Source organism: Cydia strobilella, chromosome 10 (genome assembly GCF_947568885.1).
Source record: "Cydia strobilella chromosome 10, ilCydStro3.1, whole genome shotgun sequence".
In the NCBI taxonomy this organism is placed as follows: Eukaryota; Metazoa; Arthropoda; class Insecta; order Lepidoptera; family Tortricidae; genus Cydia; species Cydia strobilella.
Window position 1 is genome coordinate 10,866,860 of NC_086050.1, and position 24,202 is coordinate 10,891,061.

General features: G+C 36.3%; 1 protein-coding gene and 1 long non-coding RNA gene across 2 annotated transcripts; both read left to right on the plus strand.

Annotated features, from left to right (window-relative positions):
* Positions 1–8,327: 8,327 nt before the first annotated feature.
* On the plus strand, positions 8,328–9,502 carry LOC134744769 (uncharacterized). Its single transcript, XR_010128117.1, has 3 exons — positions 8,328–8,480; positions 8,596–8,823; positions 9,316–9,502. It is a non-coding gene; the product is annotated as an uncharacterized LOC134744769 (long non-coding RNA).
* A 9,908-nt stretch (positions 9,503–19,410) lies between these two features.
* Positions 19,411–20,663, plus strand: LOC134744658 (cuticle protein 16.5-like). Its single transcript, XM_063678558.1, has 2 exons — positions 19,411–19,538; positions 19,846–20,663. Exons 1-2 carry the CDS (start codon positions 19,434–19,436, stop codon positions 20,596–20,598), a joined length of 858 nt encoding a protein of 285 aa, XP_063534628.1. The 5' UTR covers positions 19,411–19,433; the 3' UTR covers positions 20,599–20,663.
* Positions 20,664–24,202: the final 3,539 nt, after the last annotated feature.

Genomic DNA, 24,202 nt, shown 5'->3' on the forward strand with positions numbered 1-24,202 from the left:
AAAATAGGAATTTCTAGGCAATTAAACCCCTTGCCTATTACACGTACGCTTTTCAGGATAATGAAGAAAAATATATATGTCAGATTTTTAGATCAAGCATTAAAAGAGACCCTAACTCCTAACAAATGGTGAGTGAGAAGCTACCCTATTCCTAATACAATGGCCTATTCTAGTGTAATCAAAGCACAGATCATACTTACCATAGACCTAGTACTTTGAAAAACACGCAAGTGATTTCCCTAATTAGAGAGCTAATCGTTCAACCGGCCAAGTTGATACATCAAAGCTAAACGGCCTGTGTTATTAATCCCCTCCAAGGCGGGTTGCACAGAGGCAGGGACAGCACTTGGATAGATTAGGTCCCTATTATGTCTATAAATGGCACATATAAATATATTTAAAATACAAGATCTCCAAATACTGTAGGTTTCAAACGAGCAGAGTTTACACTCAATGGCACGCACGTGATGCCCTCGCTTTAGTCTAACAGTTGGGCATTGGAGACCAGGGAGGGAGAGATATTTCGCTTTCTATGTTGGTAAAGAGAAAGCGCCAAGTACACCCTCATCTTGGTAAGAGAAAGACCTCCTTCCATTTGCCGTTTGTCACCGTTTTGGATAGCAAGTGAAAGGCTAGACTACTGTCTGTCTAGACACTGATCTGGCTTTAAATCATATGAAAAACAAGTAGGAGTTTTCTGATATTATTTTCAAACAAATAATTTTTATTACTTTATAATTTATGTCATATAGACATTATATTTTACATTTAAAACAAACAATCATAACGCAAATATTTAATCAAAACAATTTAATTAGATTATTATTCTATGAAGGCATAAAATGATAATGAAATACTCAGCCCGGATGCATTAAGTCCAAACGATATGAGTTCATAGACCCCATTCGTCCGAAAAATAACACATCTTCTAAACTTAGCCTTGTTGAAGACGTTTGCCCTCAGTAAAACCAAATAATAGATATCGTGGCAGAGTATTCACTTGATGTTAAACCTTCATTACAAAACTCCTGTTAAAATTAATAGCAAAAGTGGAAACACACTGCTCGATAGTATCAAAGTTTATCCATTACGAAAACAAACATAGTTTCCGCAAAGCCAAACAAAGACACAATTTCCAAAGGCTAACTTCATTAGGTCAAAGACTAAGTCTTGTCCCAAATAAAGTCAAACACTTAGAAAAATTAACAGAGATTTTCCACCCACCAGTAATTTTTTCAAACACTATTAAACCAGAGTCAATTGCCGGTCCGAAGCACAAAATAAAAACTGAATTCTGATCCTTGCCTACTCCCTTTTATATGATTTCGTCCTGACATAATATTTAAAAAGTCTTAAAACAAAGTACTTCCGTATCGCCATTATGTTTTGCATTTAAAGTTTATTTTTCTGTGCCGAAATTCATCCCTAAGTCGGACAACTAACTCGGACAAAAACACCTGCGCTTCATCATTAACTCGGACACGGTTCTAAGAAAATTTGTCCGAGTTACAAATTCTCAGAATTTTAAGATTGCAAATTTTTCATAAAATAGTCTGTACTTCCTTTAGTTAAGTCTCATTTTTGTTTGATAACATAAGTCGGACAACATGCACCTGCGTGGACATTTGATTTCTCAAAACAAAAAGTCGTAACAACGTGTCTTTCGTGTAATTATCCTGGTCTTATTCCTCGTACATAAGATTTGTTTTTGATTGACCACCTTAATCAGAGCCATCTATGATACCTCTCACGCAACCACTTGAACGTTAAACAGCTCGTTGATAATGTTTCGACGATCAATACTTTTATACGTACGTCGTAATGCACTGAATTTCTCACGCGGCCCACAGATGGCGTTGTTTTCAAAAGTTGATGTTATTTTCTAAGTTTTTGTCTAATAGTTTTTTTATTGTTTTTACTTTAATACAATTGTATTTACATTGTAATGTTTTGTCCAAACCCTAGAAAGAGAGAAAATCAAATAAATCGACATAAAACCATATGAATATTATAAAAAAAAACTAATTTTATTTTGAATCTAAGGCTTCTTACTATTTATATTTATGGATAGAGCATATGGCTAGTCACAACTCACCCCCAAAATGGATTCAAGTTTTGTAATGGCTCACAATGTGTGCTATGGAAACTTTAATCTATTTTTCTAGACTTGTCGGTGCTTTTCCCCCCCCTGTTTAAACGTGTAGTGTGTATTCCATTACTAAGTGACTGTTAATGACTCAGCTCTGAAACAAGTTCATTAGAATTCTGACAATGAACCATGATAACTCTTTCCCCAGAATCCTCGCTCCGCTATGAGATACCAGGTTGTGAGTCTGATAAGTTCTAATAACTCATCCTTGCCAGTTCATTCCGGCATCGTCGGGTATTCCTTCCCCCTGTGAGCCGCACACTTCCGTAGAAGAGCATCTAATGAGACAGCAAGAACTCCCCACACGAAACGAAGAGACCTTTAATTCTTATAAGTACGAAGCTTTCAACCTCCATTGCCAAAATTCGAACCAATTTTCACTGCCTTATCACCCTCAGTCACGCTTTCTTGGCGCATGTCTTGTACTTGAATAAAATATACCGACTTAAGTTTGTTTAGGTGTTTTTTTTTTTTTAATATAAAACAAACTTAAATTTGACAAATAAATACCCCATCATGGTATGATAAAAACCTTTTCGTCTAAACTAAAGCATTGCTTAACCAAAATAAATAACATTAAAATTATTTGCTCAATAATATACCTCACTTTCATGAAAACATAACTGTACTTCTTTAACCTCTTGAAAAGAGCCTCGCCCTTTCTAGACGCTCACGGCCCATCAAAATATGTCGAATGTCGGATAAATCCCATCCAAGCCAAGGTGTGTAGAGTTTCGTATTGGGCTTATTACCATGTGTAGTTCTGGCTACAAAAATCTACCCTTTAAATGGGTCTAGTCCAATGGACTTTAACCTACTGATAAGATTTTTCCAGCCAGATGTCCCATTTTCCCCCCCGTTTTGTTCCCATTGCAAATGCCGACAAATCTAGTTTACCCTGATTACCCTTAAGCTTTTGTCTATCTGCATCAATCCATTCTTTCCAATACACAAATACATTCATCAACATTGGCTTTCATCATCTCACATACAAATCCTCACATAATTCATCACAGACTTATAACTAAATATAAACACTCAACACACAATTTTCCTTCCTCATTCGCTCTTTCACTCAATTGATTACAGACAGCCAATGCCCCAACAAGTAATCAAAAAAGTATATTTTAATTTATTATTTCATTAAAACTTGAATAATAATTTAAAAAAAAAGAATAAGCCTATTCTGTCCTGATCCAATACTAATCCATTATTTCTAGTTCTAGATGTTTAAAATAAAAATAAAACTCGTGGCAATCATCCTGAGCCTACACTTTAATAATTTGATTTTTATTTCTTATTTATTTATCATTATCTGTGAATATTTTGACTAATAAAATTAATAATATAATTATTGACACACGAAAGAAAGAAAAATGCACCAATTTAGCCCCTTTTTTTATCACTATTGCCGCTCCAAATGAAACACTAACAACTGACACAGAGAACTGTACAGTCAGTTGCAGAGGAAAATTAACCACCTTGCATTCCTACAAACGGATAATACTGCTAACTGAACACATAAATAATGAAAACATAATCCTGAGTCGCACTCATTCCACAGTCAAAACTGGTGTTTTAAATAATGACTAACAAAAATAATTCTGTAATCCACACAATATAACGCAAATACCTACGCATATACCTATGTACAAATTATTCCCGAATTTCTTGAAAATGTGTTACCTACCGAATATCAATTAGAAAAATCAAGAAAGCATGTAATTATAAAACTATTCGAATGCTTCAGAGATCTAAACGCCAACTTAGTATTATATTTTATATAATGTGGACATGTGATAATATATTTTCTATATTAACATAACCTGGAAATTGTTTCGGACTTGTCAAAAGTTGTACTCACATGTTATAGGCAAATATAAAGAAATAAATACAAATACGTGAGTATGTTCTGAACTATCCACCCATAAACAAAAGGTCACCACAGTTGCTAGTCATCTGTCGATGTGGGTAAGTGAAAGTTAAGAAAGTAAAACTCTCTGTCCTTTGTTAATCAACTCCGGTCGCAATATCTGCATGGGATTTGTAAGAACTTGTTACAAATATGGTTTATTAAAGATACTTTTGCTACTCTCGAAGTTACTATATCCACATAAATCCAGCACTAAAGTATGCTTTTAATTCATGGGACTTGGAATTTACGTCGCTATAGCCGAATAATCGCTACAACCAAGGTTGTAATAAATGAAATCCACTGTATATAGATAATTTCATACATATAAATGGTTTATTCCATAATTCAAAAAAAAAAAAAACAAAGGAGGCAAAAGTAGAAACGAAATGAATACATACTAAATGTCCGAAGTTCCATGTGTGATGTGAATTTGCACAATTCACCTTCAGTGCGTACCTAAAAGATTCTTCTCTCCGTCCTTGGCTCGTGCAATCACCTGTTTATCTTGACTTTAAACATACTTGCAAAGAGGTTTCCTTGATTGTTTTATTAATCATCCATAGTAGTTATGATGTTGTGAGTGCTAATGATTATCTAAAGAACACCTTGCTCTCTCCTTCTCCATTTAAGTCTCGAGCTTTTAATGAAGCAACTGCACATCATTCGTCGTGTTTACTGTCGCGCAGGGAAACCGTGATTGAAGCGTTGATCCTAACACGCAGTCTGATCTGATGGGTGCCTGGTTCAAGTCCAGCAGCTGCGTGAACGCCTTAATCAGCACTAGCACGTCTTTGTGTCACTTTCGGCAATTCCACAGATTTCAATGTTGTTGATGAATAAAGCCTCTGCCATGATTTTGAAAGTCGAGTAGAATTAATTGTAAAATTCACTAATTTTTGTCACTCGCGCACAACAATAATCACAAATTATACTCATTTTAACATAATTTGAATCAAATACCACTACACTTTCTTCACTTTTTCACTAAAACAATAATTTATTCGTAAATTCACTTTGTTTATTTTGCAAATTAAATATCAAACTGAACTGTCAAAATTGAAACCAAATAAACTTACCGCCAGGTTATTGCCAAAACCCAAGACCACCCAAGACTATTAACGACAGATCAAAATATCAGAAAGAAATAATTTTATTGAAATGATTTTTGATTGGTCATATATTTTTTCTAAAGATCAATCTAATCTGTTTTTTTATGAAGAATTAATTAGCAATCGATTCATTAATTAATTTCAATACTGTATGAAAACGACAGTGTAAACCCGCTTTTTCGCATAGACAATATTCTTTTATAGAGGTGCGCGAGCGCCCGTGAGTATAATGTGACGAAATCAAAACATGCTCTAACATCCCCTGCAACACACCGAACACAACCCACGCAATTGGGTCGGGTATAGTTTGTTTGTCTATGAATGTAGTGTATCGGACTTAGTTAAGTAAGTTTCTAATAGATGGCGTAGCAAAATAAATTATTATTTAGGCCTTAAAATTGCACGTCATATTAATTTAAAGATAAATATGCATTATACAATGGGAAAATTTAACTAATCAATTTAATAACTTCAAAACCACAATCAAACCTCTAGACTGAATCGAAATGTTTAACACCTGCTTAACTTGATTTGTCTATGGCAACCTTCGCTACTGTCAATTGTTTAAATACCTATTTATTTTCTTCTTGAAACGACGTTCATTTTTTCTTATTTATTATTCAGGACAGTTACCTATTCCAGTTACCGGCGTTATACTGTTAAAATACCTAAACATTCGACAACCGCTGAGAACAAAACTGAAGACGCCATTTTTGTAATGGAAGTCGTTGCGTCTCTTTACGATGTGACGTTGTTTCGTGAGTGATTAGCGACTACAATTGTCCAGATGGACCTAATTTGAAAACCAGAATGCAAAGCAAAGATTGCCTCCGAGAGGGCTCTTATGATTTTCGCAATATAACCTATCATAAAATCTGTAGAAAACAAAATGATGTGGGAACTCGGAAATATTATATGGCCAATGTTCCCTCTTTTCTCGTCAACTATGAATGAATCTAGTGCTTTTTTACTATGACCCAGCGTACGATCAGTCTATAAAGGATGTTTAACAGGCCTACATATCGTTATTATGCATGAACTGAGTTTTAAACTTGGAAAATTTATTACACAAACAAGGTAAGGTTCTATTAATTTTTTTTTGTGAGATAAAAATGTCTTTTATAAGGTGTTAAAGCTACTTTAGCACAAAATAATTGATCGCAAATTGAACTATCTATCATGAAATCTACTGACCAATGATTCCTGTCCCTTACAGACTAGCATTAAGGTTTCTTGTTAAATAATAAGTACCTACTTTGCTCGGTTGTTAAAATTCTATATATAATGCTCACATCTACTGTTGTATGTTTTAAAACAGAAAACAACCAAAGTTAAGATCAGTATTTAAAACATTTTTGTTTGTTTTTAGTTTTAGCTGTCTATCTAATATAACAGAAATGAAGAAAATTAAGCTTACAACCTGTTTTTTTTGTTTTTTACAGCAAGCTAACAACTCTGCTGATATGATCCCCGGGTACCCGATAAGCATAAACTGTTTACCAGAACAAAATAAATTGGCTCTATATTATGAAGATACTAGTGTATTTTGAAGAAACATTCAACACTCATTGGACCATTTGTTGTCTTGAAAAGAAATAATAATAAATAAATAAATAAAGTAAGTACAACCCCATACTACTAGTTGACAGTTACCCCTAGGTTTGACCATACTATGTTTAAAAATTAATTGTTTTCAAAGACTGACACTTATTTCAAAACCCTAAGGAATAAGTGGAGAGGTTCCCTAGAAAGAACATTCCTAGCGTTATACATATTATTTTAATTCTATTCACTAACCTAGTTTTAATCCTGTTAATCTGAATCTAACCTATTTGTGTCCTAATTAATAGAAATTTGCCCCGTAAAGCAAAAATATCCTAAATTTCCTTTTTCTTAATTGTGAAGACCCTAAATACTTATAGTAAATATTAAATACTTTAAATGAAGCTTATAAATAGGTTTTCTTAAATATACCCTATTAGCTAACTCTTTTTCTTTCTGTTTCCAGCATTTCCTGGAGAACTGACATTTCTCCGCAGCGTCAACATACCCGCCTTCACTGTACATCTACTGACTATTCCCACTTAAGGCAGGTATTTTATCTTATTATATAAATACAAAACTTATTATATGCTTAAAAACTCATGGATTACATCTAACACAAATATTTCAAAAAGCCTAAACGGAGAGTTCCCGATGGATGAGTGAAAAGATGAAAATGTCTTTAGACTTACATATCCTCCCTATTCTAATTCTGTTTACTAACTAAACTTAATCTCTAGCTTATTTGTGATCTAAACTTATGGAAATACAACCTGTAAGACAAAGGTTCTCAAACTTCTCTAAAGTTTTGAAAAATAGTTTTGTTCTAGATGAAACTTAATATTTCCTGTGAATCTGTTTAATAATTACCTAGATTAAAATAGTATTCAAAATGATGCTGCACCCCCTCAAATGGATGATTTAAATGTAACCATTAAAGAGTTTTCTTTTTTTTGTTTCAGGCACTCCAATGAATATTGTCCATATAAAAAAATTAAGTTTTTGTTGTTAATGAATGTAGGTACACAAATGATGTTTGTTTTATTTTTCAAACCACAAAACCCTCCTTTTTCCTCCATTTCGTGCTTATATTTTACCAACAATTCCTTCATACCACCCTACTTAAATGGCAATAAAATAAAATAAATCGATAGCTTAATTAGTTCTCGAGATATTTAGCAATGTGACAAACAGACTGACAGAGTCGCACCACAAAGGCTTCCTTTGCACCCCCCTGGTACGGAACCCTAAAAAAATCGCATTTGTAAAAATCATCTAACTACCAAGTTAACGAGATAAACTCAACCCATTCATGGTAGGCTCCTATAGATGCACCATACGCGTACGCACGTATAAGACAGAACATACGCAATGATTGCGCGTTAGCTGCTACTCCTATCAAAAGACACAAGACATCTTGCTTAGTCATCTCCCCTCTCCCTCTAAATCTCATATCTAGTTATACTAAATTCATACTACCAACGTAACGAGATAAACGCATAAATGTCATTTTGATGTCTTGCTATAATAAAACGAACCTAACTTGTCAATCTTGCGCCTATATTTTTCAAATCAGCCGCCTTCCTCTACTGACAAAGTCGCCGTGTCAGAGTATATCTGTGATATGTACCAATGGCACCAACCATCCGCAAAACGTTTTCTTTCAAAACAAAACATGGACGTTCGCATAAAATGTGAACTGGCGATATGTGATTCCAAGTCAAATAAAACAAATGTTTGGAGTGTAACTAATTTTAAAGAACAAGTTAGTATTATACTTTAGCCCTTAAATATTGTTTTGTTTCAGTAATGCCGTATGAACAGTCTAGTGAAAATTATGTACGTTGTTTCAATCTTTCAATGAAAATTCTTGTTTACAGATTGAAATATCACTCACACGAATCTACAAAAGGATTTTGCCACGAATTATGGATGAAATACAACGATAATTATTGGAAAATGCAGTGTTACAGGTTAAAATTATTATAAAGCAGAAAATCAAGAAAAAATGCCTGTATTTAAATGTCTGCCTTTAGTATTTGAAGACTGCTTTTTATACTGGATACAACAAGAAAGATGGCTTTATATGTTGCATCGCCTAACGTCAGGTACCTTAAAGTCTAATCCTACTCGATCATATTGAATTTGTACTGTACATTCATAAAATACTAATGCCTATGAAAGTGAAATACCAATAAGTCACCTAACGATAAGGAACCCAATGTGAATGTCTCCCCTGTACCCCTAGCTAATTTCATCTTAACTGCTGTAACCTGCACACTACTAGCTATCTATTTGTCAAATGTAGTGTCACATTTGCGTTTTTATTAATAAAAAAGTTAGACTTCACCCCCATTCCTTTAGTTACTTGTAATTTTGAAGTGTTTTATACCCCACTGCTCATCATCATCAGTCTAATACGCTTCGGTTTTGTGACTAATGTAATAAGGTTCACCCCCCATTATCTAAACTGAAGTACTCTTACATGACATTGTTATAAGCTATCCTGTCTCATCTCATCTTAAGTGTTAACCTACTAGTAAATTTCCTATTTAATAAGGCAATGTTATTTAACTAATGTGTCTATTTTTATCTCTCAGATACAAGATACACTAGTAGTTACAAAAATGAAGATTGCTCCTAAAAGTCCCTAACATGACTGTGATGAAAGAATATGGAAGATGAAAAATGGGTACCTTCCAGGCAGCAGCATCTTTAAGAACGTTACCCTGAACTAAGACTGAAAGCTGAAGAAATGTATTTAAAGCCTTAGTTATTAAATAGTGAAGTCAATATTTGTCTTTTTATCTCCAAAAGGTCAGTTATTTTCTCTTAAAAGTCCAAAATGTAGTGTACACACTCCGTTTCACGTCAACAAAATGTAGCCGACGGCTACTTTATAGATCCCTTGGTCACAGAACCAAAATGTACCCCAAGGTACATTCTAAATACTGGTCACGGCTTCCAAAATGTCACCCCCCCAACTATTACTATTAAAACTACTCTTATGCTAAACACCTCTTAAGAATTTACCCCTAGAATTTGGCCATGTGATCGTCTAGTCTAGCGTTAGAACCCCTCGAAGTGAACCGCGGAACCCTAGATTCTTTAATGAGTAACAACTATATTTTGGACCCAGATTTTAAGAAATAATTATTTATGGTACTGAAGATTATAATTTATTATAACACTAAAGAATAATGCAAGGAATATTTTAATAGTTACAAGAGTAGAAATAGTTAAGTCACAAGAGAGCAAAATGACGCATTTACGGTGAGGCCGCACATCGAATACAGAACGAAGCAAATGATTCCATAATTGAAAGCTGAGTGTAGCGAAGCATTCTAAAATAGAACCCCGAGCGCAGTGATGAAATTAATATTACAATTTAGTTAAATCTATCTGTGTAATGTAAATGCTGTTAAAGGCTTACTACATATGACGTTATTTAGGTAATTGCAGCATACATGGTTAGTATGAGATTGAAAATGTAGTAGGTAAAATGAGTTTAAAAATGTTTTTGGTGAAGTCCCGCTACGCCTATTAAGCCTTCGGGATAACATACGAAGCAGCACTCCCAGGATAAGCCCATTTACACCTTAGCTTTTTAGGGAAAGTTATAATTATACTATCACCTTCTAAACGATGTGTGGTTCCACACGTACTGCTTCGCATGCTCGATGCGGGTCAGAAGGCCTTATCCCGATTCAAAACATCAATCGGGTCACCTATCCTAACATTGTAGCCAGACGGGCTATGACCAACGCTTCGCAATCCTAAGCATTCCTAGATGATCTGATGAAAGAAGCGCCAAGTATCATCAGTCAATCAAAATTACTTCTTTTTTATGTTCAAAAGCTAGGGATACTAATCCCTTTTCCCAATTCCCAGAACTAAAAGAATAGACTGTATTTCTAGTCTTTAGACACACAAACGAAGTACCAAGATTATTTACTATATTTTATGAGACAGAAATATCAAGTCGAGCATTATTCCACTCTGACTCCTCCCATTGGACTGCTCTTGCCTGCCAAGGGATCCCTAAAACAAACCATTCTTCTATTCCAGAACGGCATGTATACCTAAACCCAGCTTGATATTTTAGGAATTTATTTTGTATATACCTTGGAGACCAGAATGAAATATTTAGTACCTCGCTTCTACCTCAGAACACTAGAAATTTTAGCAAAATAAAACCAAATAGTATAAGATTTTATATACAACAATACCTTTTTACGCAGATACATTATAAAATAGGAATTTCTAGGCAATTAAACCCCTTGCCTATTACACGTACGCTTTTCAGGATAATGAAGAAAAATATATATGTCAGATTTTTAGATCAAGCATTAAAAGAGACCCTAACTCCTAACAAATGGTGAGTGAGAAGCTACCCTATTCCTAATACAATGGCCTATTCTAGTGTAATCAAAGCACAGATCATACTTACCATAGACCTAGTACTTTGAAAAACACGCAAGTGATTTCCCTAATTAGAGAGCTAATCGTTCAACCGGCCAAGTTGATACATCAAAGCTAAACGGCCTGTGTTATTAATCCCCTCCAAGGCGGGTTGCACAGAGGCAGGGACAGCACTTGGATAGATTAGGTCCCTATTATGTCTATAAATGGCACATATAAATATATTTAAAATACAAGATCTCCAAATACTGTAGGTTTCAAACGAGCAGAGTTTACACTCAATGGCACGCACGTGATGCCCTCGCTTTAGTCTAACAGTTGGGCATTGGAGACCAGAGAGGGAGAGATATTTCGCTTTCTATGTTGGTAAAGAGAAAGCGCCAAGTACACCCTCATCTTGGTAAGAGAAAGACCTCCTTCCATTTGCCGTTTGTCACCGTTTTGGATAGCAAGTGAAAGGCTAGACTACTGTCTGTCTAGACACTGATCTGGCTTTAAATCATATGAAAAACAAGTAGGAGTTTTCTGATATTATTTTTAAACAAATAATTTTTATTACTTTATAATTTATGTCATATAGACATTATATTTTACATTTAAAACAAACAATCATAACGCAAATATTTAATCAAAACAATTTAATTAGATTATTATTCTATGAAGGCATAAAATGATAATGAAATACTCAGCCCGGATGCATTAAGTCCAAACGATATGAGTTCATAGACCCCATTCGTCCGAAAAATAACACATCTTCTAAACTTAGCCTTGTTGAAGACGTTTGCCCTCAGTAAAACCAAATAATAGATATCGTGGCAGAGTATTCACTTGATGTTAAACCTTCATTACAAAACTCCTGTTAAAATTAATAGCAAAAGTGGAAACACACTGCTCGATAGTATCAAAGTTTATCCATTACGAAAACAAACATAGTTTCCGCAAAGCCAAACAAAGACACAATTTCCAAAGGCTAACTTCATTAGGTCAAAGACTAAGTCTTGTCCCAAATAAAGTCAAACACTTAGAAAAATTAACAGAGATTTTCCACCCACCAGTAATTTTTTCAAACACTATTAAACCAGAGTCAATTGCCGGTCCGAAGCACAAAATAAAAACTGAATTCTGATCCTTGCCTACTCCCTTTTATATGATTTCGTCCTGACATAATATTTAAAAAGTCTTAAAACAAAGTACTTCCGTATCGCCATTATGTTTTGCATTTAAAGTTTATTTTTCTGTGCCGAAATTCATCCCTAAGTCGGACAACTAACTCGGACAAAAACACCTGCGCTTCATCATTAACTCGGACACGGTTCTAAGAAAATTTGTCCGAGTTACAAATTCTCAGAATTTTAAGATTGCAAATTTTTCATAAAATAGTCTGTACTTCCTTTAGTTAAGTCTCATTTTTGTTTGATAACATAAGTCGGACAACATGCACCTGCGTGGACATTTGATTTCTCAAAACAAAAAGTCGTAACAACGTGTCTTTCGTGTAATTATCCTGGTCTTATTCCTCGTACATAAGATTTGTTTTTGATTGACCACCTTAATCAGAGCCATCTATGATACCTCTCACGCAACCACTTGAACGTTAAACAGCTCGTTGATAATGTTTCGACGATCAATACTTTTATACGTACGTCGTAATGCACTGAATTTCTCACGCGGCCCACAGATGGCGTTGTTTTCAAAAGTTGATGTTATTTTCTAAGTTTTTGTCTAATAGTTTTTTTATTGTTTTTACTTTAATACAATTGTATTTACATTGTAATGTTTTGTCCAAACCCTAGAAAGAGAGAAAATCAAATAAATCGACATAAAACCATATGAATATTATAAAAAAAAACTAATTTTATTTTGAATCTAAGGCTTCTTACTATTTATATTTATGGATAGAGCATATGGCTAGTCACAGGCTGCAGAGGAAGAGGAGTGTCGGTGTTACGTTGTGCCGTTCTCCCTGTCCTCTGCAGCCGACTTGTGGATTTGCGGCAGAACCATAGACCTGATCGGGGAAATTCCTGGCTACAATACAAAATGGAAGCCGAGGAGGAAGGCGCGTCTTACCATCTGGCGCGCCTAGCGTGAAGGGCCTTCGGGCATCCGCGAAGGAGCCGCGCTCGTGGGCGGCTGCCGCCGGTGGGCTCGCAGATGACAAGCGCAAGCGTTCCTGTAACCCCACCAATAGGGCGGCGAGGCGGCATATGGGGGGTTTTTTAGTGGGTACACCGTGGGCCTCATTAGCCTAGACGGGAGTCCCACATAACCACTCGGGTCACCCCCCGCACCCGGGTGGTATGCGTAATGCAATTTCCCCCCTAACAAAAAAAAAAAGGTTTGTTTTATGGCAATCCTAAAAGGTTACGCAATTCTGAGAAAAACCAAATTATGACTAACGAAAATACGGACAAACAATACGTACACTATGACTTAAAACTTTATGGCAAACAATAGAAAGCCGTAAACACTGTTAGGTACACACTTTGGGAAGCTACTCGAGCTGAAGGTTTCACATCAGGTCGCGTCGTTACACGACGAATACCTACCCCTTGTAGGTTTTTTCGGAAAGCCTACCGGCCAAATTCGAACAATGCTTTTAAGTTTTAAGAATGTCACAGCGATACGATACATGCTGACACCATGCTGTTGATCGCTGTGCCATCTTATAAGCATTCTTCGAATTGGGCCGTACCGTACGGCAGTGTTGCCAGGGCTCTTCAGTCAAAAATTACGTTTCGTTTAATGAAAAGTCACATTTTTATTGCAAAAGTCACATTTTTGTCCTTGCATTATAAAATAAAAAGAAAACCGGCCAAGTGCGTCGAAATCATAAGTCACACATATGTCACACAGTACACAGTCACAGGCGAGGGCCAAAAGTCACGAAAAATGTGACTTGTGACCATCTGGCAATACCTACTTAAAGTTTACAGTAGGTAATACTACACTATTAAGAGTTGAAGTCAAAGCCCCCCGCAATAAATTAAGTACAAGAAACTGATAGCTTAATATTATAATGTGACGACGTCGAACAAAACTAACGCTGCGTCCTGCGTCTTACGTAAGCGAACAACAACTAGAACAACTCGCGAACGCGAAGCGAAGCGGCGGGCCCACGGCGTTTGCGTTCGCAACGAGATCGCCCACGTAGGACACTTCTATAGGTATCAAAGGATTGATTCACCCCGCGCCGCATTGCTTCTCTTCGCGTTCGCGTGTTGTTCGCCTACGTAGTACACTGCGCGATATGTCGGATAGGACCGGCGCTTTAAGATTGGTAGTCTGTATTACTTACTTGTATTTGGTAGTTGATATTTTAAGCAAACCAGCCGATGTGTCACTTAAATTGGATTCGGTCTTGGCAGATTTTGGCTGCGTTAAAATGTCAACGACCCTAAGAAAAGGTCGGTAAGTGCAAGTGGAATTTAATTTCCGAAACATTACATGTTTTCATAGCTGATCTCGTTTACGTTACACAGCGAGGTATACAGCGAGCAACATCTGCCTGTCACTGCCAATTGACCATGAAACTGCCAGGAAAAAAAAAAAAGAAAATCTTGTGGGTCTTGCTTGCAATTAGTAAGTACCTATATATTTGACATCTTCAATCTCCTGGTTCTTGCGGAGTCTCCAGGTTCCATCCTCTCGACGTGTGGGTCCGAGCCGAACATCATTGGAGAAACGAAAGCTGCCATGCTCCGATGGCTCGGGCACGTAGTCCGGATGGGGGAAGATCGCGCAGTCTGGAGGGCGTACTCTGGAGTACAAAGTGGCCGAAGACCGTCTGGACGCCCAAGGTACCGCTGGAGAGACGAAGTGCAGAAAGACCTCAGCGAACTCGGCGCCTTCGACTGGACAGAAACGGCTTTGGACAGAGTAGCATGGCGGTCTTTGGTGTCGGAGGCCATAGATCCACTTCGGGTCGTCGCGCCACAGCAGTAAGTAAGTAAGTATATATTTTACATCAGATCAAGCCTATGATGCCAACCAACGTCACTAAATCGTTACTCCTCTTTTTTTAGGGTTCCGTACCTCAAAAGGAAAAAACGGAACCCTTATAGGATCACTCGTGCGTCTGTCTGTCTGTCTGTCTGTCCGTCTGTCACAGCCTATTTTCTCCGAAACTTCTGGACCAATTAAGTTGAAATTTGGTATACATATGTAAGTTTGTGACCCAAAGACGGACATGTAACGTAAACAAATGAATTTTAAACACCGGGTCCACTTTTGGGGGGTAAATGAGAAAATTTAAAAATGAAGTTTTTCTAACTATATCGTATTGCATATCAAATGAAAGAGCTCATTGCGAGAATCTCAAATATATATTTTTTATAATTTTAGGATAAACAGTTTAGAAGTTATTCAAGAAAATAGGCAAAAAATGACCACCCTTTATCTCCGAAACTACTGGGTCTAAAATTTTGAAAAATAAATACACAAAATAGTTATTTACCTATAGATCACAGGAAAACCTATTAGAAATTTGAAGTCAAGCGTGAGTCGTACTTAATTACTTAGTTTTTGATCCGACCCCTACGGGTTTTTTAAAGACGTTTCACATAAAAAATACATTGTTTCAATTGTGTAATGTACGGAACCCTTGGAACGCGAGTCCGACTCGCACTTGGCCGGTTTTTAATTTTCTGTTAATATTGACGTCAAGCTGGCAGAAAAGTCTAAAGAAGATTGTCATAAAAAAAAAACTGTCAGCATGATTATATTATTACAGTACATAGGTATAGTGCTACTTTCTCGCACTAGTGCGTCAAATAGCACTTTTCGTGCATATGCCGAAAGTTTAAAGGGCCATATGAACTGTAAAACGTTGTACGATACACGTGCGAATAGGTAATTCGCAACTCGTGTCGATTTAAAACACTCCCTGCGGTCGTGTTTTAATTTATCGCCACTCGTTTCGAATTTCCTCTTTTCCGCACTTGTATCGTAAATAACTATTCTTGAACAATTATTTGATGTTCACGATATTTTGTTGGTCACTCGGAGTAGGAATATTAGAAAATTCAAATTAGAAGTAGGGACTCAGTAGAAATAATTGTTAATGACATCTTTGAGCTATCTACAGGTAGCTATTGTTATAATATCACCACTGAACAATTGTAATAGGTAGGTACTCGTACGGTCAGCAGATAGCGGGCCAGGGGGTCTACCTAGCCCAGATGACAAAATAGTAGGTATATACTACAAAGGAAAAGAAAAATCTTGGCTAGGCGACGAGATCTCCAAAATGTCGCACACTCCTATTCCCTTAGTAACAAAGTTGTGTTCAGATCATTTTATACTTACTTACACCTCGCCCGCTCACCAATAACAAAGAAAACTCATAAAATAGATGGTCTAAGATTTAACTTCTTTAATTATATGGAGAACTCGTGAATTTCTTTATCTTTGTGCCTAATCTAAGTGGTCATTCCAATTTATCGAATCGAATTACCCACCCATACAGGATGTATTCGTTCTCTTGTTCTTATAAATGCCAAGGGCAACGCAATGAGGTAAGATTGGACGCAATCCATAGAATAATTGCGTCTACTAGCTAGTTAATAATTTTTCACTCCTCATGCTCTGAACTGAAAAAGGGTCATTGTTGTTCTAAAAGGGGTGCATAAAATGATACGTGTCTGCACTAGAGCATTTTGCGTTCAAAGTACGATTTTTTTACGATAAGCAATTGAAATTTGAGTTTAAATGGATTTGTTATACAATTTACATTCTGATATTTGACTCTCCATTCCATAAATAACGATACTTTTGTATGAATTGAAAGTACCCTCATGAAATACTACTTATAAAAATTTATACTTAGTCATGTTTAAAAAAAAACACATGCATTTTACTTTCTTCGTAATCGAAATAAAAAGTAGTGTTTAACTTGGGTGAAATGCATCATTTCAGCCTCGGATTATTGGCGCTCTCACATACCTCGGCAGAAATGAGTACCTTTCATACTTTACATACATCTACTATCACCAATCAAGATTCCACTTTGCGACTCAACTTTCTTGGTTCGTGGTTCCCGGATCGGACGATGTGAAAATGCTCAGTCGCTATCTAAATCTACTGTCAAATTAAAAGCACCATTTCCGTAGATTGTAACAACTCAGAAACGATTAAAAGATCTTTGGTAAAAACTTTACCTGCCAGTGTTAGCAATAAGAATACTTGAACAGGACAATGCACTCTACGAACTTACTTTATGTAAGTATATCCTGCAACGTTTCTCCTTTGTGCTTGCCCAACGGCCGTTATACTGACCTTTACAAAATTACGATTATATATTGCAAGTTAGGTAGCTATGTAAATAAACAAGAATTTTTATACCTACATAAGAATGTACATATAAGTAAATAAGTGTATCTAAATATAAGTAAGTACTTATTATTTTTAAGTAAAGTGGAGTTTATTAGAAATTTCAAATAATGTAAATTGTAAACAAATGTGGCATATTTTGTTAGCACTTGATATAATATATAAGCTTAGAAAGCTTACAATACAATACATACAATACACACAAAACACAAATACCGAATGGCGAATACATTATTATATACCTTCGTAATATTACGAAGGTTTTTTTGCACTGAAATATTAATAAGTAATTATTAATAATATATTTTTAATACAAATTAATATAAATAAATGATTTAAGTAAGTATACCTAACTAAATATAAACTGTTGATAAGACCATGGCAAGTGGAGTTCAATAGAAATGGCAAATAATGTAACATTATTTGCCACAAGCCGGAGATAACCTTACAAAAAAGTATGAAATTTCTGTGATCACTGGACCATAGCGTAGAGCAAAGAGGAAGTACGGAACGAAGTCCTTGATCTGTCGGCGTTGCCAATTAAAATAAAGTCACCTATCGAAGTGCCTATCAACGCATATTTATTTTATTTCAATATACTCTAGTTTTACAGACTGTACTCTCATATCACAAAATGATTTATAATGTTTATTTTAATGTTTCGACAGCTTGAAGATTCAATTGGTACAGTACAATGCATACAGTACTTATGGAAAGCGATGTTTCGATATTTTTTGCTAATGTTTTAGGCTTGCTAAACTAGTTAAGCACGACCTTAGAGGCTAACAAAATGGCAAACATATAGTCCACTCAACATAATAGAAAAAATAAGATCATTGGATAGTTGTAAAAGGATAAGTACTGTCGAAAGCTTAAAAAATCGGAAGGAAATACAAAATAAAACAAAATAGGTAAATATATGCAGTGAGTTTCATAGGATACCTACCTAAACTGTGCACGTTGTTAATGGTTTCTTGTCGTTTGATTTTGACGGTTCTTTGCTGCGTATATGTTGTAAAGAAATTAGTTTTTTAGACAACTAGAATAAATTTAAAACAATTCAAAGTATCCACTTATCGGTATCTCAACAAAGCCCACCTATGCATCATAAATAACGAGGACGATAAACCGGGCCCGCTCAAGGCTCTCGCGCCCTATGGCTCGCTTAATTTGACGTAGGCTCAAGCGGAATGAAATCGAAAGGCTATCTTTGACTCAGACGACATGCTACGCGATTCACAAATATGCCGTGACTTGTGATACGACTAAGCCCCAGTATAGCTTGACACCTACTATGAAAATAGCGAAAACGATAGCGTTACGTTTATTTTACTCCAAACATAATATGACTAGCTAGAAGAAGTTAGAAGTCATGACTTTTATGTGAGTCGTGTGAAATACAGAAAGAAGCTCTTTCTAGACTACAGGTCAAAAAAGACAACAACATACCTACCTAGTGCACACGAATATCGATCATACATCTATTATCAAATTATTGTCAGGGTAGTTTAGTGTTGATATACAGATCATTTAGAGTATCATGTATAGTTGCGTCATAAAAATAGTAATCAAGAAGGAATAAATTAATCAAGAAATTATAAAATTACGTTCCTCGAAATTTATAACAAACGATTAAATCAAATACGTAATGTATCTTTGTTTTTTTTTATGATAGAGGCAAAATCGCCTGATGGTAAGCGATTACCGTCGCCCATGGACAACCACAACAATAGAGGGCTTGTAAGTGCGTTGCCGGCCTTTGACATGGGAGTACGCGCTTTTGGATGGAATGCTTGATGAAATCGCCGCATTCCTCCCTTTAAGCAGAGTCGTCAAATTCTACAAAACTACAAATAAAGTCGTTTATACTGGACGGCTTGTAAGGAAATGTTATGGTGAGCGCGGAGAACAGCAAACGGTGTGCGCGTCGGTAATTCGAGGTGATATACGCCGGCTTACCTTGGCAATGAAAGTGAAATGGACGCACTGCACACATACGTATAAAAATCGGAGCACTCCTAGCCGAAATTATTCAGTTGCCAACTTTAGAACCAGCAACATGTACGCCAAGGTACTAAAAATAATTAGTTTTGTTGCGCAGTAATAAGGATTTAATCTAGTCTGATTCGTCAACTTTTCGCAATATTTTGCAATAGTGTCGGGACGATATCTTTCAACAGAGCCATCCTTTGTCTCAAGAGTTAATGGACTTTGCTTTTAAAGATGGAGGCTAAACAAGTCTATATAGAGCTTATAAAAGTTTCGAATGCAAAGTAGAAGAACACATTTTAAAGTTGAAAGTTCAGTTGGTGTAGTGTAGGGAAAGTTCAGCAGTAAATTTTAGGTAGGTGTTTTTAATAAATGTCGCTTATTTTCAGGTGATCGTAGCTCTGTGCGCCGTGGGCATGGTCCGCGCTGGAGGTCTCCTCGCAGCAGCTCCAGTGGCCTACTCCGCTCCCGTCATCACCAAGACCATCACCCCGGCGGTGTCCTCCGTGTCCTCCTACTCCACACACACCGCGCACGGAAGCCCGGTCGCCGCCTACGCCGCTGCCCCCGTCGCCACTTACGCCGCTGCCGCTCCCGTCGCGTACGCCGCTGCCCCAGTCATCGCCAAGACTTATGCCGCTCCCGCTATTGCGACTTACGCCGCTGCCCCCGTGTTGACCAAGACCATCACCCCCGCCGTATCCTCCGTGTCGTCTTACTCGACCCACACCTCTCATGGTTCCCCCGTAGCAACCTACGCTGCCGCCCCCGTGGTCGCTAAGGCCTACGCTCCCGTATCCTACGCCGCTCCCGTATCCTACGCCGCTCCCGCTGCCTACGCTGCTCCCGCTGTGGCCGCATACGCCGCCCCCGTTGTCACCAAGACAATCACCCCTGCTGTGTCCTCCGTGTCCTCTTACTCTTCCCACACCGCTCACGGTTCCCCTGTTGTGGCTTCTTACGCCGCTGCCCCCGCCGTGGCCACTTATGCCGCTGCCCCCGCCATCTCCACATACGCCGCTCCCGCCATCTCCACCTACGCCCACGGCGCTCCCGTCCTGAAGTCGGCCGTGGCCTACTCCGCCGCCCCCGCGGTATCTCACCTCTCCTACAGCGGACTCGGTGCTCACTATGGTTGGTAAACTGAATCCCTCGAAACTTTTGTAAATAGAAAATGTAGAAAATAAACAAGTTGTTTATTATAAAATGTGCCTTGTTTATATGAAATACCTCATACATTATCCTACATAACTATAAGGAGGCTTAATTAGGAGGCTAATTATATTGTCTAATATAATGTGCATGAATGTTGATTCATCAAGACGAACCATGTTGCAGATTTGCATAATGAAGCCTGCATTGCGGAAATTTCACATATGCACTGGATTATATATATTTTATGGTTTAGTTTAGCTTAGTTTAGTTTAGTTTATTCAAAGTCAAAGTCAATATAATCTTTATTCACATAGGCCTAGCAACAAGCACTTTTAAATTGTCAAGTTTTACATATTACCTTAATCTAAATATCAGAGCAATTTATTGATGCAGTTATTATTATTCTTAAAAACATTGAATTATTATAGAGCTTATACGCTTAATAATAATTGAAATCTAAGATTTACAGTTTGCGTCAATTAAAATATGTTTTAATGATAAATTTTGGTCATGAATAAATTCCTTGTTCAATCATCCACGTAGGAAAATTATATTTAACATTATAGCAACCATTATACATTAGTACCCTGATCACTGCCGTATTGGTAGAATGTTAAATGGTTCCTATTTAACATTATAGGTACCTACTACTACTAAAATGCTAAAATCAGGACCTTATCAGCTATTTCTGTGGGTAAAACCCACCGCGAAGACGGACATCCCGCTACCGAACATTTAATATTTTGTATTTTTAGACTTCATATGCACATAAGTAATATAAGTATCCCAATAGTGAATAAGTATATATTATATTTATCTTAATTTGTAATTATATGAATTTCTTAGATAGTTTGGTGGCTTAAAGCTATGGAAGAGACAATATACACAAAAAAATTAAATAAATGATTGAAAAGATAATTAACATTTAAAATAATTAATTAATAAAACCTAACCTAACCTAACTCTAACCATTATACAGAAATTAAATATGTAAATATTTTATAATCAAATGTATTTTATGTCCAATTAAAAGAAAAATATATATGTAGGATGGATCTTTTCGCCACATTAAAAAAGTGAAATCTAACCTAACCATATCATACTTACTTAAAGTGATCAATTCTAAAATGGCATTTTATGAAATAATCAGTCTAGCAACTTATGATCTGTACGGATATGATGGTCGTTCTTATCTACGTGACAGCGTGATAAAACTGTGTCCGTCACTTTGAATCCCGTGGTGGTAAAAAGTGACGGTTATTTTATCACGTGGATAAAGCCAGGCACGACATTGTAAGACATTACGTTTATTCTTACAAAACCCGCGAGGTGTACCGGGCGTAATTAAATTATGTACCTTAATTACATTTTACATTTAGCAAAATTATTAAAATTTACCGGGTGTTTCCTGTAACACAGGGTTTCTTAAAGTGGGGTCCGTAGCATGTTTATCGGGGGTCCGCAGTAAGTCAGTTACCTACTTTAAATATACTTATTAGAAAATTTTGTAGTAAACTTGACGAAATCTAAGTGTAATGAAACTTAATTTAAAAAATATATAGATAAGGGTTTTTATTATTTTCCTAAAATATTTTTTGACCGGGGTCCGTGCAAATATTTAAATTGTGAAAATGGTCCGTGACTGCAAAAAGTTTAAGAAACCCTGTTGTAACAGGAGCATTAAATTAAACTAGAGGCTGTACTCCTCAAACTGACCAACATTTGTTCAGCAACTTTTAAAAATAACTTGTGTTTTGATTTTCATTATACTTTAAAGTTTCTTCTAAGACGCAATGTATTGCAAAATTTGTTATGTTTCAAGGGTGACAAGCAACGTCAAACACACAGATGGTAGCGTACATTGAAAATAATATTTAATTAGTATGAAAAAGGTATAATCTAAAAATTCCTAAATTTTGAAAAGTTGCTGAACAAATGTTTGTCAGTTTGAGGCGTAGCCTCCAGTTTAATTTAATGCTCCTGTTACAGGAAACACCGTGTATATTTTTTGAAAAATGTTATAAACACGTTATTTCAAAATATTTATATGACTTTTTGAACGAACGAACGAGCGAGCGAAGCGAAGCGAAGTTCTTAAGACGGGCCCACCAGTGTACCGCACAAGCATTGGATCTATTTGGAACACACGGCTGGCTAGGGGCAGGGGAGCGTTTTAAGGGTTCCGTACATCACACAATAACAACACCACGTTTTACGTAAACCATTGCGGCTAAGCTGTATCCCTAAAACAGCCTAACCGCATTTTTGTTCTTAAGTCCGACTCACCCTTAACTGTATAATATTTCTAATAGGTTTTCCTGAAATTTTTAGGTAAATATTTTTGTTTTTTCTAATTTTTTTTTAGAATAGTTTCGTAAAGGGGGGGGGGGGGGGAAGGGGGAATGTTTGCCTATTTTCTTGAATAACATCTACACTGTTTATCTTAAAATTATAAAAAAATTATATTTGAGATTCCCACAATAAGCCCTTTAATTTGATGTATCACACGATAAAGTTGCAACTTTGTTTTTTAATTTTCTCGCTTAAAAGTGGCCCGTTTGTTTCAAATTTATTTGTAGACGTTACATGTCCGTCTTTGTGTCACAGACTTACATATGTGTGTCAAATCTCAACTTCATTGGTCCAATAGTTTCGGAGCAAAGAGGCTGTGACAGACGGACGGACGGACGGACAGACAGATGCACGAGTGATCCTATAAGGGTTCCGTTTTTTCCTTATGAGGTATGGAACCCTAAAAACGATCGCCATTTGGAATTTCTACATTTATGTCCTAATGATGATGAAAATTGATTTCTGAGAATTCGTAGTCAAAATTGTAAAAAATGGTCGCCATCTTGAATTTCTTAATTTTTGTCCTGATCATAATAAAAATTGATTTATGAAGATCTGAAGGGCCCTTAAACATAAATCCGTAGTCGAAATTATAAAAAATGGCAGCCATCTTCAATTTTCACATTTTTTATTCAATCGCGTCGAAAATTAAATAGATCCATTTTTTTAATAAGCGGATACGTCTGCGAGCGATGCTACAAATTTTTATATTAAGGAAAAAAATAAAAATTTACGCTTCCGGCTGGACTTGAACCCGCAACTTCTGCAATCCGTGCAATGCTCTTAACCAGTTGAGCTACGGAAGCCCACCAGAACCTCGCAAATCCTTCCATTCCTTCCCTTATGTATACACTCCTTTGGGGTGGCTTAAAGCGATATCTACCAAAGACGATTACATCTCCCCAAAGGCATAAGGGAAGGAATAATTTTTGAAGGTGTATTCACAATAAATAAAACATTATTAAACTAAAATTTATTTGTAAATTACCCAACGAAAAGGAATCAACTAAAAAAAAAAAAACAAATCTTTTATTTAAAAACCACGGATGGATTGGACGGCGTTATCTAAATAACTTATAATAAAAATATTATTTTTGGTGGATATCGCCTCCACAACAACACAATTTTTATACCTATACTTCCTATTATTATCTGCTGCTCGGGAATACTAAAGATTAAAGCTTAAATTAAGGGAGCTATTAATTTTATAGTAGTAAGTATGTAAGTAGCGATATTTTT

Excerpts from the sequence above, each read along its gene's own strand:
- LOC134744658 (XM_063678558.1), top strand. The coding sequence starts at position 19,434 with ATGAAAGTGAAATGGACGCACTGCACACATACGTATAAAAATCGGAGC. Across the intron at positions 19,539-19,845 it reads CCAGCAACATGTACGCCAAG|GTGATCGTAGCTCTGTGCGC; the intron begins GTACTAAAAATA and ends GCTTATTTTCAG.